This window comes from Oryx dammah, unplaced genomic scaffold (genome assembly GCF_014754425.2).
Source record: "Oryx dammah isolate SB20612 unplaced genomic scaffold, SCBI_Odam_1.1 HiC_scaffold_29, whole genome shotgun sequence".
NCBI classification, from domain to species: Eukaryota; Metazoa; Chordata; class Mammalia; order Artiodactyla; family Bovidae; genus Oryx; species Oryx dammah.
The window spans coordinates 106,193,546-106,210,381 of NW_024070213.1; the positions used below are offsets into that span (position 1 = coordinate 106,193,546).

Sequence of the window (16,836 nt, forward strand, 5' to 3'; positions counted from 1 at the left end):
CTGTATCGTTGGCCAAATCAAAGAAGATGAGAAGTTTTCAGAAGTTTCTCCATTATTTTTTTCAGGCCCGCTCTCTTTCTCCTCGCCTTTCATGACTGAAATCACAAATGCTGTATTTTTTGTTATCATTCCACATATCCCTGAGGCTCTGTTAGCTGTTTCTCTTCAGTCTGTTTTCTTCCTGTTGTTTAGATTGGGTAATTTCTATTGCTGCTTATTCCAGTTCATTCATTGTTTCCTCTGTCCCCTCCATTCTGGTGGTGAGCCCACCCATTGAGGTTTTATCTTTGCTAATACATTTTTCAACTCTAAAATTTCCCTATGATTATTGTTTATAGCATCTATATCTTTGTTGGAACTTTTTTTAAGGTATTTTTATTTTTTTTTAACATAGATGTATTTATTTTAATTGGAAGCTAATTACTTTACAATATTGTATTGGTTTTTCTATACATTGACATGAATCTGCCACGGGTATACTCGTGTTCCCCATCCTGAACCGCCCTCCCACTTCCCTCCCCATACCATCCCTCTGGGTCATCCCAGTGCACCAGCCCTGAGCACCCTGTCATTCATCGAACCTGGACTGGCGATCCATTTCACATATGATAAACATACATGTTTCAATGCCATTCTCCCACATCATCCCGCCCTCTCCCTCTCCCACAGAGTCCAAAAGACTGTTCTATACATCTGTCTCTTTGGCTGTCTTGCATACAGGGTTATCGTTACCATCTTTCTAAATTCCATATTATGTGTTAGTATACTGTATTGGTGTTTTTCTTTCTGGCTTACTTCACTTTGTATAATAGGCTCCAGTTTCATCTACCTCACTAGAACTCATTCAAATGTATTGTTTTTAATGGCTGAGTAACACTCCATTGTGTATATGTACCACAGCTTTCTTACCCATTCGTCTGCTGATGGACATCTAGGTTGCTTCCATGTCCTGGCTATTATAAACAGTGCTGCGATGAACATTGGGGTACACGTGTCTCTTTCAATTCTGGTTTCCTTGGTGTGTATGCCCAGCAGTGGGATTGCTGGGTTGTATGGCAGTTCTATTTCCAGCTTTTTAAGGAATCTCCACACTGTTCTCCATAGTGGCTGCACTAGTTTGCATTCCCACCAATGGTGTAAGAGGGTTCCCTTTTCTCCACACCCTCTCCATCTTTGCTGGAACTTTTATTTCTTAACTGTAACTATTTTTTTGACCTTAAAAAAATAGAATGTTTAAAGAATGTTCATCATCACTTGTTGAAGCATTTTTACCACAGTTGCTTTAAAATCTTTGTCAGAGAATTCTAACATCTCTGTCATCTCAGTTCTGGCACCTATCAACTGTCCTCATTCAGCTTGAGATCTTTTTAGTTCTTGGTATGAGGTCATCAAATCCTGGACAGTTTCTTGGTATTACATTATGAGACAGACTCATATTTAAATCTTGTTTCAGGTGGCTTATTTAGATTTCACTCCAGCAAAGATGGAAGACATAGGGGTAAAAATCGAGGTTCCTCATTTGACCTCCAATGATACCAAACTGGGTACCCTGGTGGCTCAAGTGGTAAAGAATCTGTTGGCAATGCAGGAAATCTGGGTTTGATTCCTGGGTGGGAAAGATCCCCTGGAGAAGAGAATAGCTTTGGAGAATGTTCCTCATTACTCTGGGTTGGTTCCCATTCTAATTGTAGGCTTCTAAAGGCACCTCCCTGCCTGTACAAAGTAAGAGCTCCCTGTTACTGCTCCCAACAAGGCCTCCACTGATATCACAGGGAAGAGACAGGTGGTCTTGTTATTGAAAATCCCCGAAATCCTGACTCTCTACTAGGCTTCCACTGACTCTATCCCAATGGAGAATGGAAGGGGTATCTCATTACTGGCAGGTGAGGGGGATAAGCCCAGGCTCCTTATTTGGTCTCTACTGTTACTGCTTATTCAACAGGTCCTCATTATAACCTAACAGGAAAGAAAATCTTGGCTTCCTATTCAAACTCCTCTGACACCACCCTGTGGGAAGAGGGTTAGAATTAAGCTCCTCTTAAGCCTAACAACTGTGGAAGTCTAAACTTCCCACTCAGCTCTTGCTGTTGGCAGTAGGGTTGAGACCTTGGATCTGTCTGTGTCATCTGTCTGGAGTGGAGCCATCTAAAAGTTTCATGTCTTAGACTGCTCCTTCCTATACCTTTGGCTTGAGAGGTCAGGCTTGCTGTTTTTGGTTATTGTTGTTTTCCTTTTCAGAGGGTTTAGTTTTGTTGTGATTTGCTTTGTCTGCAGTTGTTGGCACTTATAGGTTGTCAGCTTCTTTAGACACAAATCTAAGACATGTGAGGGGAAAATGAAGGCAAGGTCTCATCACTATGTTGTTTCTCAAATCGCAAAGTCCCTCAAGTCAGTTTTCCTTCTTATCTCCATCTTTTAATCTTACATTTGTTTTAGACATAATGCCTAAAATGTTCAGTTCTACTTAGCGGGAGGAATAGAGAAAAGTATGCCATCTCTAACTTCCTGGAGGCAGAACTCAACCTTTTGAAAAAATTTAAGCAACGAAGTTCTGCATTCATCTTTGCATTTTAGATGGACAGTGAGGAGAGCTCAGAAATTAGAGTTTGGGTAGAGATGGCCTGGAAAGACATCTGAAGACAGAAGTATTTATTAGAACATGGTCTAGACTGGCTGTCTGAAATATACAACTGGAAAGCACAGGCACAAGTGAGATCAGAGGCCAAACACAGAATGCACAGCAGTCAACAACATACTCACTAAATTGTCACAGCCTCGACTATGTGGCAGGAGGCATGGAAACAAGAGGACACTTTTGACAGGTGCTAAAATATGGGAATACCAGACCACCTTACCTGCCTCCTGAGCAATCAATTTGCAGGTCAAGAAGCAACAGTTAGAACTGTTCATGGAACAACTGACTGGTTCAAAATTGGGAAAGGAGTACATCAGGGCTGTATATTGTCACGCTTATTTAGGATACATCATGTGAAATGCCTAGCTAGATGAATCACAAGCTGGAATCAAGATTCCCGGCAGAAATATCAATAACCTCAGATATGCAGATGACACCATCCTAATGGCAGAAAGCAAAGAGGAAATCTTGATGAAAGTGAAAGAGGAGAGTGAAAAAGGTGGCTTAAAACTCAACATTTAAAAAATAAAGATCATTGCATCCAGCACCATTATGCCATGGCAAATAGATGAGGAAAAAATGGAAATAGTGACAGACTTTATTTTCCTGCGCTCCAAAATCTAGCCAGACTTCTTATAGGTAGCTGGACTCCTCTCAAATAGCATCTTATAGAAGCCAACACAAGGATTCATTCAAAGTTCCTCAAACATGTTTTACCCTGTCATTTCATATCTGACAGCAAGGAGATCAAACCAGTCAATCCTAAAGGAAATAAACTCTGAATATTCATTGGAAGGACTGATACTGAAGCTCCAATACTTCGGCTACCTAATGCGAAGAGCCAACTCATTGGAAAAGACGCTGATGCTAGGAAAGATTGAGGGCAGAGGGAGAAGGAGGTGACACAAGATGAGATGGTTGAATGACATCATGGATTCCATGGACATGAGTTTGAGCAAACTCTAGGAGACAGTGAAGGACAGGGAAGCCTGGTGTGCTGCAGTCCACGGGGTCGCAAAGAGTCAGACATGACTGAGCAAATGAACAACAACAACGAAAAAAAATGCAAATCAACAAAATGTAGTGAGCAATAGAATATGATATGTAATGAAGTTAAAATCACTTCTTGATTCTTAGTTTAGCCACCTGAGTAAAAGCAGGTAACATTAACAACACTGCAGAGTATACGGAAAGAAATGTCTTTGGCGGAAATGTCTTTGGAGATTGTGAGTTCATTTCACAGCACCTTGACCATAAGGGATGCCTGGGCCATCTGAAAATCCCTAATAATAAGCTGGTGCTTAGCAGGAAGGTTAGATATAGATAGGAGGAGTTAGGAGCCTGGGTTTAATTAGTAATACTCAAATCCAATTGCATGGAGATTATCCAGGAAATATAAGCAGAGTCAGAAAAGCAGGCAAAGAACAAGACTCTACCACCCCCCAATGTTGAGGATCAACGTAAAGAAACCAAGAGAGGAAACGGAAGACAGGATGTCAGAGAGGCAGAATGAGAACAGAGAAGCAGCATCCAATGTAGTTCCATAAGCACTTACTACATGTTTAGTGTGTATTATCTACTGCGCTGAGACTGGCTTGTGAGGCCCTCACCCTTTACTAGATATAATTTCAGAATAGTGTGGTCAGCTAACTAACAGACATATGTTCCAGGGGCAAAGGAACCAAAGAAAGGAGAACTGAGCAGTCAAAGACTTTGAGGAAATTTTCCAAGCGATGATGACATCTAATCAGAGTCTACAAGACAGCTGGAATTAACCAGACAAGGAAAGAGGCAAAAGAAACAGCCTAAACAACAGCAAAAGGACATAGGGGACTCAAGGGGACCGAGAGAATTACCATCACCAAACACAGTCACCAGGCTTGATGTCATTGAGAGAAAAAGTAAAATTGAACTGAAGAAAATCCTTGACTTTGTCCCTTACTAAGCCACCACTGACCTCTGATACAGTAGCTTTATGAAACAATGTGGAGAAAAACTGGACTTCACTGGGTTGGAGAATAATTGGAAGAATATAAAGTTCAGGCAATACGGGAAGGGTATTCTTTCCAAGGACTCAGTGGAGAAGAATATAAAGATGGGGTAGCTAGAAATGTGCAGAAGTCTAAAAGGCTTTGTTTTATGATAAGAGAGAATTGAGGATGTTTATAAGTTGTAGGAAAGAAATCGGAGTGCACAGATAAGATTTAAAAGGTTAAAAAAAGAAAATCACCCGTTTGTACAACAAATACTGATAGAGCATCTACAATGTCCTTGAGCTCATCATTTCAAGATATGACAAACAACAGAACCCTTCTAATTGTGTTACAATTATGTTTTAAATAAGCTTAAAAAATAAAAAAGGCCAATGGTAAATGCACAAAAATTACATGTGCTATAGTCCTAAAGGCAAACTAATACTTATAAATACTTATCAATATAATGGCATCTTTGACTTTGTCCCTTTATATTAGCAATTCCACAATACATTATAAGTTTTTAGTGTTAAGGCTTATTTTGTTTACTTCTGAGGGAATTATTATTTTAATAAAAACACTTATTCTATTGCAAGGACTTCAGTATCGGACACAACTGTCAAGATTATTTTATGTTTTAATTATTACAAATGCCACAGGGCATATTAAGTCTACAAAGGACAGAGGCATAGTATAAAAGGTGAGGAGTAGTACAAGATGGCGTAATATTTGTGTCAAAGTTTGCCTTAATATCTCTGAGCATTTCAATACAGAAAACTGGCCGGCTGAAAATGTGGGAATAATCATGCTTTTAAATGTTGGCTGGGACTAGGAGATTGCCACAAAGATTAAGAACAGTCTCTGATTTTTTCAGAATCATTACTTGCAGAATGTTAAGATTTTAAAGAACTTTGACATAATCTAATAATATTATCCATAGCTCACATATAAAATTCTCTTCTTCAGATTCCTCTCTTGATGTTGAAAGGCTAAGTGTAAGAGAGCCTTCTATTTCAGAAGCTGCCTATTCTACTCATGAACAGTTAAATTTTCTCTGATTATGTCCAAAAGTTAGGTCTCTGGAATTCCACATTACTACATTACTATGTGGCAACTCTTTAAATGTCAAAAGATTCTTAACAAATATGCACACTAAATATATTACTATTATCAGACTAAACCATTCACAATTCCTTCATCGCTTTCTTGTATGACATTTTCACTCTATTCCCTTTCATCCAAATGCTTTCTAATAAGTTAATTATTTTTTTTCTCCTCATTAAACCGAACAAAAATTTCCAAATGTGAGAAGGGAAAATAAGATTATACTATTGCATATGGTGACTATTTTTTAAAGTCATCCTATCAACCACTGATGTTTGAACTACAGACAATTATAATCACAGAGACTTAACCACATAAATTGTAACCAACTCAAATTTCCCTGACTTCATTTTTGCAGTTATATTTTTAATATAATTATGAAAGGATTTCCATATTCTCCCATCTTGTGTGTTTTATCCCAAAAGTCCAAGATTATTTTGTGTACTGATTTAGCAAACTACCATTTTACTGTTCCTCTCAACTTCCGATATCCTACAAATCTGATGGACACATGTTTTAAGTATTTATACAAAGCATTTACTAAAATTAAATAGAATAGGCATATGAGCAGAATTTTCTAGTATACACACAAAAATATTGTTCCTGGTTAACATTAATTCATGCAACTGAATCTTAAAGCTATGAAGATTCAATCTGATCAGTCTAGAAGCCTCTCCCTTACACATACAACAATCATCAGAAACTACCAAAAATATCTGCTAAAATCAAGAAACCATACAGTTGAAATCCATTAATTCTCTAAATACACAAAAAGGTGATTCTCTGTTTTGTGATGACAGTTTTCTAAGATTCTAAATCAGGATCAGTCCAATGATATTTTCTAGAAAGGGACAGACATAAAGGTTTTTAGTGTATATTTTTTCAGAATATAATTTTATGGCTTTGTTCAACACAATTTAAATAGCTGTGTATATTTTCTATGTATTTCTCTGTCTTATGAAATCATATTTTTAAACTGGAAGAAGACATAAAAATGTTCCCTGTCCCCATTCAATTTTTTTTGTTCCTACTTAAACTACTTCTCAGAAACTTTCAGTGAAATTAACACTATGTGTATGTGATATGAATTTTATTTTATTACCTCATATAAAACCGTAGTATTTCCATGTAGAAGAGGTCCATAACAGATATAGGAATGTCCGACAACCCAGCCTAAGTCAGAAGCTGCCCACCACACCTAAACAATAAGAAGAAAATAAAATGCATATATCTTAATCAGATAAATGTCATATAATATGAATTTAAAACCATGATTACCTCTCCAGGTTTAAGTCCGTATATGGAAGACATCGACCAGTTAAGCATTACAGCGTATCCACCAGTGGGCCTCACCACACCCTAAAGGAAAGAAGAGATGAAGTTAAAATCAATAGACGATGTGTTAAAAGACGCTCTTTCTTCATACTATCCACTTAAGAAAAGCTCCTGTTTAAAGTATTTCATATTCTAAAGCTATAAATAACGTTGGTTTTCGTGTATTAATAATTGTACCTGAATCACCATTTCTTTGACACCTCCAATAACAAACACAGAATAATTTGCTCATACCAGTCCATTTGTCGAATTCATTCTCAGAGACCATTCTCGACTTTCTAAAGAAAATATGATTTCACAGAATCACATGCAATAAAAAGAAAATTTTCCAGGGGTAACATCAATTATCAACAGTGCATTTTAACACATATTTCCAGAACAAAAATGAAAACTTTCAAAATTAAGTCCACAGAAAGGTCAAAGATAACTGTGTGCCTAAGATACAGCGCACCATAAGGATATTTATTCCTTCATAGCATTAAATAATAATAGGACGCCTAGAGGAAACAGTCATATTCTAACTGGAGTCTTATTAAAATGCTAACCTGAAGGACCATGCTATCACAGTATTAGAGTGGAGCAGTTCTTTAGATCTAACTCCTGATGAGTTAAATCTAAGGCTGACAGATTTGATTGTTACAGTATAGCACTATAGCTTTCATGAATCAGTTTGTGAGCAGATATCCTTGAGAATGAACGTACTCAATGTTAATACAAGATTAATATTTGAAAACTAAGTGCAAGAGTCATCACAGATAAGAACTGACAGCAAATTTATTAACTAATTTCATTTATTGCTTCATTATAAACATGAATCATTGTTGGCTCACCATGACTTAGTGATGTAAATATTCAGAGCAAGAAAGTGAATGCTTGCTAAGAAATATGTTATAGTGCACTCACAAGTATTTTCAAACATCTCTTAGTAGATCGGCTATAATCACTCTGTGAAGAAAATAATTATTTTACCTGAAAGGGCACGCATGGCTCTGATTAATGAGCATGCTACTGGCTGAACTACTTTGGCACAGCTCTGTAACTATAACACACATACCTGAATCAGGAGAGTGAAGAGGAAGTTGACTTTCTGTTTGTTACTAAAATTGCTGCTTTCCTCAGGTACCACTGATAAAACATAGGTATCAAGCTGTGGAATACATTTTATCTACCAGCAGCAACACCTGGTCTCTTGGCAAATGTCACAGGGAGCTTTGCTGGCATTTGACAGGTATGCTTTCTAGCTTGTATGACATGGGTAGCATGCAGCTGGCCCTTTTGATCATCTTGGGAGAATTAGAAATCCTAAGCTCCTGCCAATTATTTTCACACATGCATTTTCCCATGTAAACTGAGCAGGTCTTCAACCGGTATATACTGTACATGTCTTCCATGTACTTCGCTAATTTTTTGTCTTATTGAGATCTTTTCCTACAGTTCAAAATCTTGATGAATTTGATACGAATCAAATTGCAAACACTCTTTTCTAAAAAGTTTTATTCATTTGGTAAAGGATAAAATAGGAGGTTTTTTTCATAGACAATATGCTATCAATAGTCTGTGAAATTTAATGTCAGGCATGATTTCACTTAAGATGTTTTAGAATTTCTCTTCACCTGTCTGTTGCCCCTGCATTTAGAGGTCATTTTTAATTAATAATTCTAAACATCATTACAAAAGGGTAAATTTTTTATATTAAATGATAGAGAGTAAGAGTAATCAACAGGAAGTGATAGAAAGGAATAAAAGGCTAAGGAGAACATAAATGAGTAGTAATTCATTTGTAAAACTTAGAAGATAATTTAAAGGACCGGTTGTCAAATTTCTGCTTACCTCTCAAGTGAACCCTTCTTTAAAGGTTATTTACCAGTGTTGCTTTGTCTATATAATGGTGGCTACTTAAATCCATTTGACCCGGAAAAAGTTAGACTTAAAAATGAAAATTTGCATGAAAAAACTTAAAATTATACAGTCAATAATTTAACATCTTACTAGCAAAATTATTTCCTTAATTCTAGCAATTACTGGTTTTTATTTTTCCCCGCACAAAAGACAGAAATGTCAAAAAATCAGAAGTTTTTATCAGAGATTCTCATTAAAAACAATGAAAACAGAGCTAACAGAGACAGAAAAGCCATGTCTGTTTATCACTGATCTTTAATATCCACTTACTTTTAATTTTTTAACAATGAGTATAAAATTTTCATCTGGCATCATTTCTCTATTCATTGATCTAGATTCTCAATATGAAATCTGGTCTTGCCCCTAACATATTCAGATGACAGCTTTCAATTTTCTGATTATTTAGTACAGTGTAGGAAAAAAGTGCATAATATCATACTCTCCATGTAGCTCTTTCATAAGTTAAAGAGTAAAAACACTGAAAGATTAGTTTTAAAAAGATCATTTCTTTCTTATAATATTAACATGTGGTTAAAATTAATATGATAAAGCATTTTTGTTTCTAATCATAGTTTCCAGGTAATGATAATTAAAATGCAACAGATAAACTCTGTTCAACCTCTGAAAATACATAAACTGTGCTCAAAAAACAAAACAAAATCATTATATTCCAGTATGCAAAATTAACCAGAAACAAAAACTGGCATTCTGAAGTCTATTTGACTATGAGGTAAAAATACTGTTGACCATCAGTGCTTACCCCTACAACACAAGCATACTGCATTTCACTCTTCTGAATCTGTTACTTTATGCAATTATATCCCACCTTCCTTAAAAGTAAAGACATTAGATGATCTAATGTATTTTCAGAAAAGCCCTATAGCCTCCCAATACACTGCTTTGGTTTTTGTAGGATCAGCATAATACTTAAATTCTTCTGGAAAACTTAAAGACATTCAGGTGGGAATAAAACTCTGTGCCCCAAATAAAGACACAAAATGAATTCTATCTCAGTACAAAAGTAGACAATGTGAAGGTGTTCTTTAAACAATACAAAACACTTTTAATGTAGACAGATATTCAAAAAAATTCAATCCACACAAGGGAAACTAAAGGCTAATTATTTACCCCCCAGGAATGAGACAACAGTTAATCACAGATGGTTCTTTATGGTTTCCGGTTTAATGAGCTGCCTTTGAACAGAGAAAGCCACAAAATATCATAAATGGGTCAATTACTGTAAAACAGAAAACTTGTTTATATCAAGTGTGTACTGTTTGGGTGCTACAATTTAAAAAGAATGCAGTTGGAATAACATCAGTTGTAGTACAAAAAGGAAGGAAGATTGAGACATGTGGTAAGATTAAGAGTTTAGGAGTCTTATCCGAAAAATTTTTTATAATAGATCTATAAAAATTTAAATGGCAAATCTCAAAATATTCAGGTAGGAGAAGTCTACATAGAGTAACCAACAAAACATACTTCCTAAGTTTAGCCCCACTAGTAACTTGGGCTATGAGTTTAGTCACTCAGTTGTGTCTGGCTCTTTACGACCCTGTGGACTGTAGCTCGCCAGGCTCCTCCGTCCAAGAGATTTTCCAGGCAGGGATACTGGGGTGGGTTCCCACGCCCTCCTCTAGAGGATATTCCCGACCCAGGGATCAAACCCACATCTCCTGTGTCTCCTGCATTGCAGGCAGATTCTTTACCTGTTGAGCCATCAGGGAAGTAATAAAGACTTGTACAAGACAAACACACAAATATACATACATATAATATATATCCATTCACACATACATATGTAAATATATATGCATAATGTCTATATATACACACACACATGCATATGCTTTGTATGTATGCATGCTTATATTACATTTCAATTCAGTCTGGCAAATTAAGTAGAAACAGAATAAGAAGAAAGGGGAAACAAAAATATTACCTGAAAAAAAGAAACCCACCACCATGGGACCACTGGAGTCAATGAGTTGAAAAGTATGAGGTATGGCTCTGCTTACTTAAAAAAATCCAACCAACAATATTCTTGTGCTTATAGTAGTTTTACAGATGATATCCTCTCTTCCTAAAATGAGCCCTTACCCCTTTTCTGCACCTGGTTATCTCCTACTTCATCACAGGAGTACCTAACAACATTGTGAAAGTGCCGCCTCTTCTGGAAGCCATCCAAACCCACTGCTTGTGTTAAAAGCCTCTCCCTCCTTTTTCATGGCCCAAGTCCTGCAAACTTCACTGAGCCTCTGGGCACTAACAACATCCACCCACTGCTCATTCTCCTCCTCCACTCTCAGTGCCGTAGAACGCCTTTGTATCTTCAGCATAGAATAGACAATTAATACATATGTCAACTGATTTAAAAAGTGAACAATGAATAAGCAATATATGAAAACTATAATTTAAAAAATTTTATCTTTGTTCAAGAGAAATCCTTGAAATTTACAGAACTTAATGTCATATTAGTAGAAATGGAATGATTCCATTTGGTATATTTCTTCAAACATAAAATCTCCTGCTGCAGGCTTTCTGATGACTCTGAAGCCACCTCTATGGGTGATACTTCAGCAGCAGTATAATTTTTTATGGATCTGAGCAACTATGAGATCAGGGGCAAAGGTGTAGCGAGTTCAGCCTTTAGCGGCAAGAATTGTGAAAGTAACAGTCGCTCAGTCGTGTCCGACTCTTTGCAACCCATGGACTGTAGTCCATGGAATTCTCCAGGTCAGAATACTGGAGTGGGTAGCCTTTCCCTTCTCCAGGGGATCTTCCCAACCCAGGGATCAAACCCAGGTCTCCTGCATTGTAGGCAGATTCTTGACAAGCTGAGCCACAAGGGAAGCTGCAAAAATTGTACTACAGATTAAAAAAATTTTTCCACAGGTTTTTTTATTTAACTTTCTCTTATTTTTCTCTATGGTCTAGAATATAAATAAGTCACCTAACATGTAGGAATAAAAGTTGATGTAAGTTATAGAAAACTCACAAAAGAACAAAGGCCTTATCTCCCACCTTCCTGTTACGTCTTCCTTTCTAATTCTTTCCCCTGTGCTCTTGTGGCACTTTTTATTTTTTTGGTTATCACCATACCTCATGACAGCAAGCTGAAAGAAGATAAATATGAGCATCACTAAATCTCCCATTCCCAGAATGACACCCAATCCAGATGAGGTATTCTTCTATTGTGTAGTTCCTTGAAGTAACTTGAATATAGTCAACCAAACCAAACAGAAAAAACACGCACAACAATACAGAAATGTATACAAAGCAGCTCAGTTGTAGAATATGCTAGAATATGTGCAGCACTAGCAGAGCAACCTGTCATACAGCAAGCTGACATATACAGAGTTGGCAGATGCAGACATGCAAATATGCCCTAAATATATCTGCAAATTCTAGCCAAAGAACAGACTGAATTGTGTGTATCTTCTATGCACCTATGGGAAACGAGCAGTTTTAAGTAGAATATTTTTAGGGGTTCACAACACTATTTTTCTTCATGAAGATCAAGAAAACAAACTAAATTATGACATGAAATTTATATTTAAATGTTTCATAAATTCATGTATGCTCATCTTTCCTGTATTTCTATTCCTGGAAACTCAATATTAAAAATTCAGATCCTGTTAATCCTGATTATACCTACCAAAAATGAAATGAAAATCTTATGAATAAAGAAGTATCAGGATACTCAGTATGTTGTAATAATCTATAATGGAAAATAATATTTTAAAAGAATATATATATATATATGGGATTTTTGGTTCATGTAGTTATTAAATTATGAATTGATTTTAACATATATATATTCATATATGATTGAACTGTTTTGCTGTACACCTGAAATTAACACAATATTATAAATAACTATATTTCAATTTAAAAAATAAGAGGAATCTGGAGCTAACTGGAAAAGTATACTATTAAATATTTTGGATCTGCTATGGCCCAGTTCTAAGGTTAGTGCCATAGTAGATTCAAAGGTGTATGAAATATATTCTACACTGTTAGAGAACATGTAATGTTATGATGATAAGTAAATGAAAAGTAATATATTTCAAAAGTAGAATAAAATAAGTGGCAAAGTATTTGTTGGCAACATATACTTTCAATGCAATTGAAATTCTAAAGTCCACTGAAGGGATAAGAGAAATATTTCTGAAAGACCTTGAAATTGACTACTTTGTCTTCCCATTCTGCATGTCCTGCTCTGTAAAGCCTACTCAATCCCATGAATTAAACACTAGTCCTCTACATCTGATGATATTCCAGGGTCTATCTCCAAATCCAGCTGTACTCTTGGACGCAGACCTTCATTTCCAACTACTGGCTGGGCATTTCCATGCTAATGTCCCAAAGAGACATCATACTCAGTATACACAAAACCTCCCAGTTTTCCCAGCCCCAAACCATTCTCCTTTGTTTCTAGTTTAGTAAACAAACAAAACCACTTTCTTATGTTCTCAGGTTCAAAGTCCTGTACTCTTCCTCTGTCTTACTCTTATCCTTGATTGCTCCCTAATAAATGGTCCAAAACTAAGCACAGCTTGAAATCCAGTCTCCTTGCTTCCATTGTGTAATGGTGCAAGGGTTACCTTCCTTCATATTTTTGTCTCTCTTAAAGAGACATCAGTGCTCTTCATTCCTTACAGGTAGTATATAACCTAAACTTCTTGGGTAAATTTTAAACAATTATCCCCTGCCTATAAATCTGGCCATTTCTCTACTTTTTTTTGCACCAACTGCAGTAGCCATCCTGGAACCTTACATGCTCCTGTCTTTACTTATATTGACCCAATCAACCTGGAATGCCCTCCTCCCCATGAGGTCACCTGATGAAAATTTCTACTCATCCTTCAAATATCATACCACCGAGTACTTTCCCTGACATCTCCCTGATAAAACAACACTCTCATTCTCCCATCACCCTTATTCTGTTTCATTTTTCCTCATAACACATCACCTATTACATAGCTCTTTGTTCAGTGCCTGTATCCAGCACAGAACTCTAAAAAGATGGTCAGATATGTATTTGGGTGCTCAGTAATATTTGTTGAACTAATGGAATTTAATTCTTCAGATGCCATTCAAACTCATCTTTTCTTCAAGAGACTGAAGTAGGGTTTTCCCCTCTTAAGGAAAGATCACAGTCTATCTTACATTATCTGTGTTGTTATATATCGCAATCCCACTATGCTGAAAGCACTGTGGTTTACTAATTTTTTATCTCTTTTAGCACCTAATGGACATCCATGGACTAAATTCAGTGTGAATAGAAATCTTCAAACAATTAAAGCTTTCTCCAATCTATAGAAATAGATTTATCTTCAGGATGGTACTACTAATGTAATCAAAAAATAAGGATGATAAAAACATCAAACAATCATCAGTTTGGGCATCTAAGAATTCCACAAAGTACTTCTTGATGCAAAGAAAACATGGGATATTTAGGTTTCTTCTTTATTTGGAATCATCACTTTTCAGATTGAATGCCCTATATATTACTTTTATTTTATTTCCGCTACACTAGCTGAGTCAGTTTTAAACTGATGACAAACTCTTCTTCTGCCCTCTCATATAGATCCCCGTCCAGGCAACAGTGAATTTCAGTGATTAAAAGTCTCAAGGTAGCACCAAAAGTTTTTATAAGATTCCTTCAGGTTTTTAAGGAGCTAAAGTGATTTTTATTTTTTTGGTTAGGCTCTACTATGTTTTCAGGGTCAGTGGTTTCCTCTCATGTTGATACTTTCATATTAGATTATAACTTGCTTAGTCCCTTTTATTTCGCAGCCAAATGTTCATTTGGATTCTTTGTGGCTGGTACATAATGCTTGACTGCAAAAAGTAGAAGGGACAGACTGCATCCAGTAATCATTTGGACTGCTTAAACAGACCAATCTGCAATATAAAAAAATTTATTTTTCAGATGACCAGAGTTCTCAAAAAAAGCACAGGGCTTTGATTCTACAAAGACACAAATATTTTGATGTATATGCATTAATTTATTTATTCACACAACAAAAGTGTGGGTACCAACTACATACGGAACATGATGGTAGACCAAAATGTAACCAAACATTGTGTCTGTAGTCGGAGAGAATATGCCCTTCTACCAAATGTTTTCTTTTTCACAAGCAAGTGACTTTCATCTAAAATGTTTTAAGTCTTGATCTTCCTTTATTTAAATCTAAACTAACAGAATCACGATTTTGAGAATATTAACAGGTTATGGTTCAGAATTCTGATGCTATAGAGTTCCAATATTAATAGAGGCCAATGTCATATAGGATTTGAGTGATTGTTAAAAGTCCTTTTGCCCACTAACATTCTGTGGTTTAATGAATATTGAATTCCCTAATAAAGATGAAAGATGATTGCACAAATCTTTATGAAGTTATATAAAGAAACAGTGTTATTTGGAGATACCAGGCAAAAGTGGTAATGGTATCTGACACATTCAAGAATATTGACATTGTTAACTCTGCTTTGTGAAAACACCTTTCAGGGTAAAAAGACTTAAAAATCCTTGACTATCTTCAGTGCTGCAAATCAAATAGCTCAACACTCTAGATAAATTACTGTTGTTCAAACTGTCTAGGCCAGTTCTCCAAGTTGCATTTATAATGATAAATTGAATTCCTCTAAATAAAAAATCAATTGCATACTGTATGGAAGTTATACCTCAGTTTAAAAAATATTTCACTTAAAATATATTTTATAAAATTTTATTAAGCCAACTGATATTCAATCAAATATATATTAATACCTTACTAAAGCAATTGAATATTGCTGATATTGTGAAGATTTTTAATGAAATAAGGACAAAGCATTTGGCATTAAATATAATGAATAGTTCTATATATTTAGACACAATATTTAAGATATAAACTACTTAAGCCTAAACCTCAAGATAAAGTCTGCAAACATTTTCAATCAGTAATCAAATATTCTTGGTGCAAAAAAAAATCTGTCACTATAACTATCCCTAAGAGAGTGCCTATTTTGGCCACCTGATGGGAAGAGCTGACCCACTGGAAAAGATCTTGATGCTGGGAAAGACTGAGGGCAGGATGAGGAGATGGTTGGATGGCATCGTCAACTCAATGGACATGAGTTTGAGCAAGCTCCAGGAGATAGTGAAGGACAGAGAAACGTGGTGTGCTGCAGTCCATGGGGTCACAAAGGGTCAGACACGACTGAGTGACTGAAGAATACAACAAGAGAGAGCATACCTTTGGCAACCCCGTCGTTCCAGATGTGTAAAGGATATACAGTGGATGTTCAGAAAGAACAGGAACACAGTCATGCGACTGTGCTTTTGCGAGCTCTTCATCCCAATCAAGGTAACAACCTGGAGCCAAGGGAACCATATCCTACAAAACAAAAACACAGGAATATGCACTGAACAAAGGAGATTACATTAGGAAAATGCTGGAGAGTAACGAAATCTATATTAGTCTGAGTGTCTGCCTGAAATCTAGGCCTAATTGGCAGACCTATAACTCAATATCTCAGGGTCATGAGTTTGGATAAATGTTCATAAGAAATTCAACAGTTTGATGTTGATCTCAACTGAACTTATTGCAGAAAATGTTTTATTTAAACCTAGAGATATATTTAAGAAATTAAATGTGATGCAGGCATGATTTCATCATCAGTAAGAGCTTAACTAACAGAGGTTCATGTTTATACAACTGTATGTACACTATCAACTTTAAAAACTAACTTCTATTGATCAAAATCTATTTCTTTCTACTTTGGAACTACTGTCTTCACAATGAAGTCTCAACTAACCTACTAAAGTTTCTCTTTACACAAGGGCCATTTAAGGGTAATATTGTGGCCATTTTTCCAAATAGGAGAATATTAAATCACTTT

At 36.0% G+C, this 16,836-nt stretch overlaps 1 protein-coding gene across 1 annotated transcript in view; it reads right to left on the reverse strand.

Moving 5' to 3' along the window:
* The window catches only part of ACSS3 (acyl-CoA synthetase short chain family member 3), a 168,225-nt gene that overhangs the window by 86,771 nt on the left and 64,618 nt on the right, over positions 1 to 16,836 (reverse strand). Inside the window, exons 5-7 of the mRNA XM_040234490.1 lie at positions 16,191 to 16,331; positions 6,991 to 7,071; positions 6,815 to 6,910 (exon numbers count right to left, since the gene is read on the reverse strand). Coding sequence (XP_040090424.1) covers positions 6,815 to 6,910; positions 6,991 to 7,071; positions 16,191 to 16,331 — 318 coding nt within the window. The remainder of the gene's footprint in view (positions 1 to 6,814; positions 6,911 to 6,990; positions 7,072 to 16,190; positions 16,332 to 16,836) is intronic.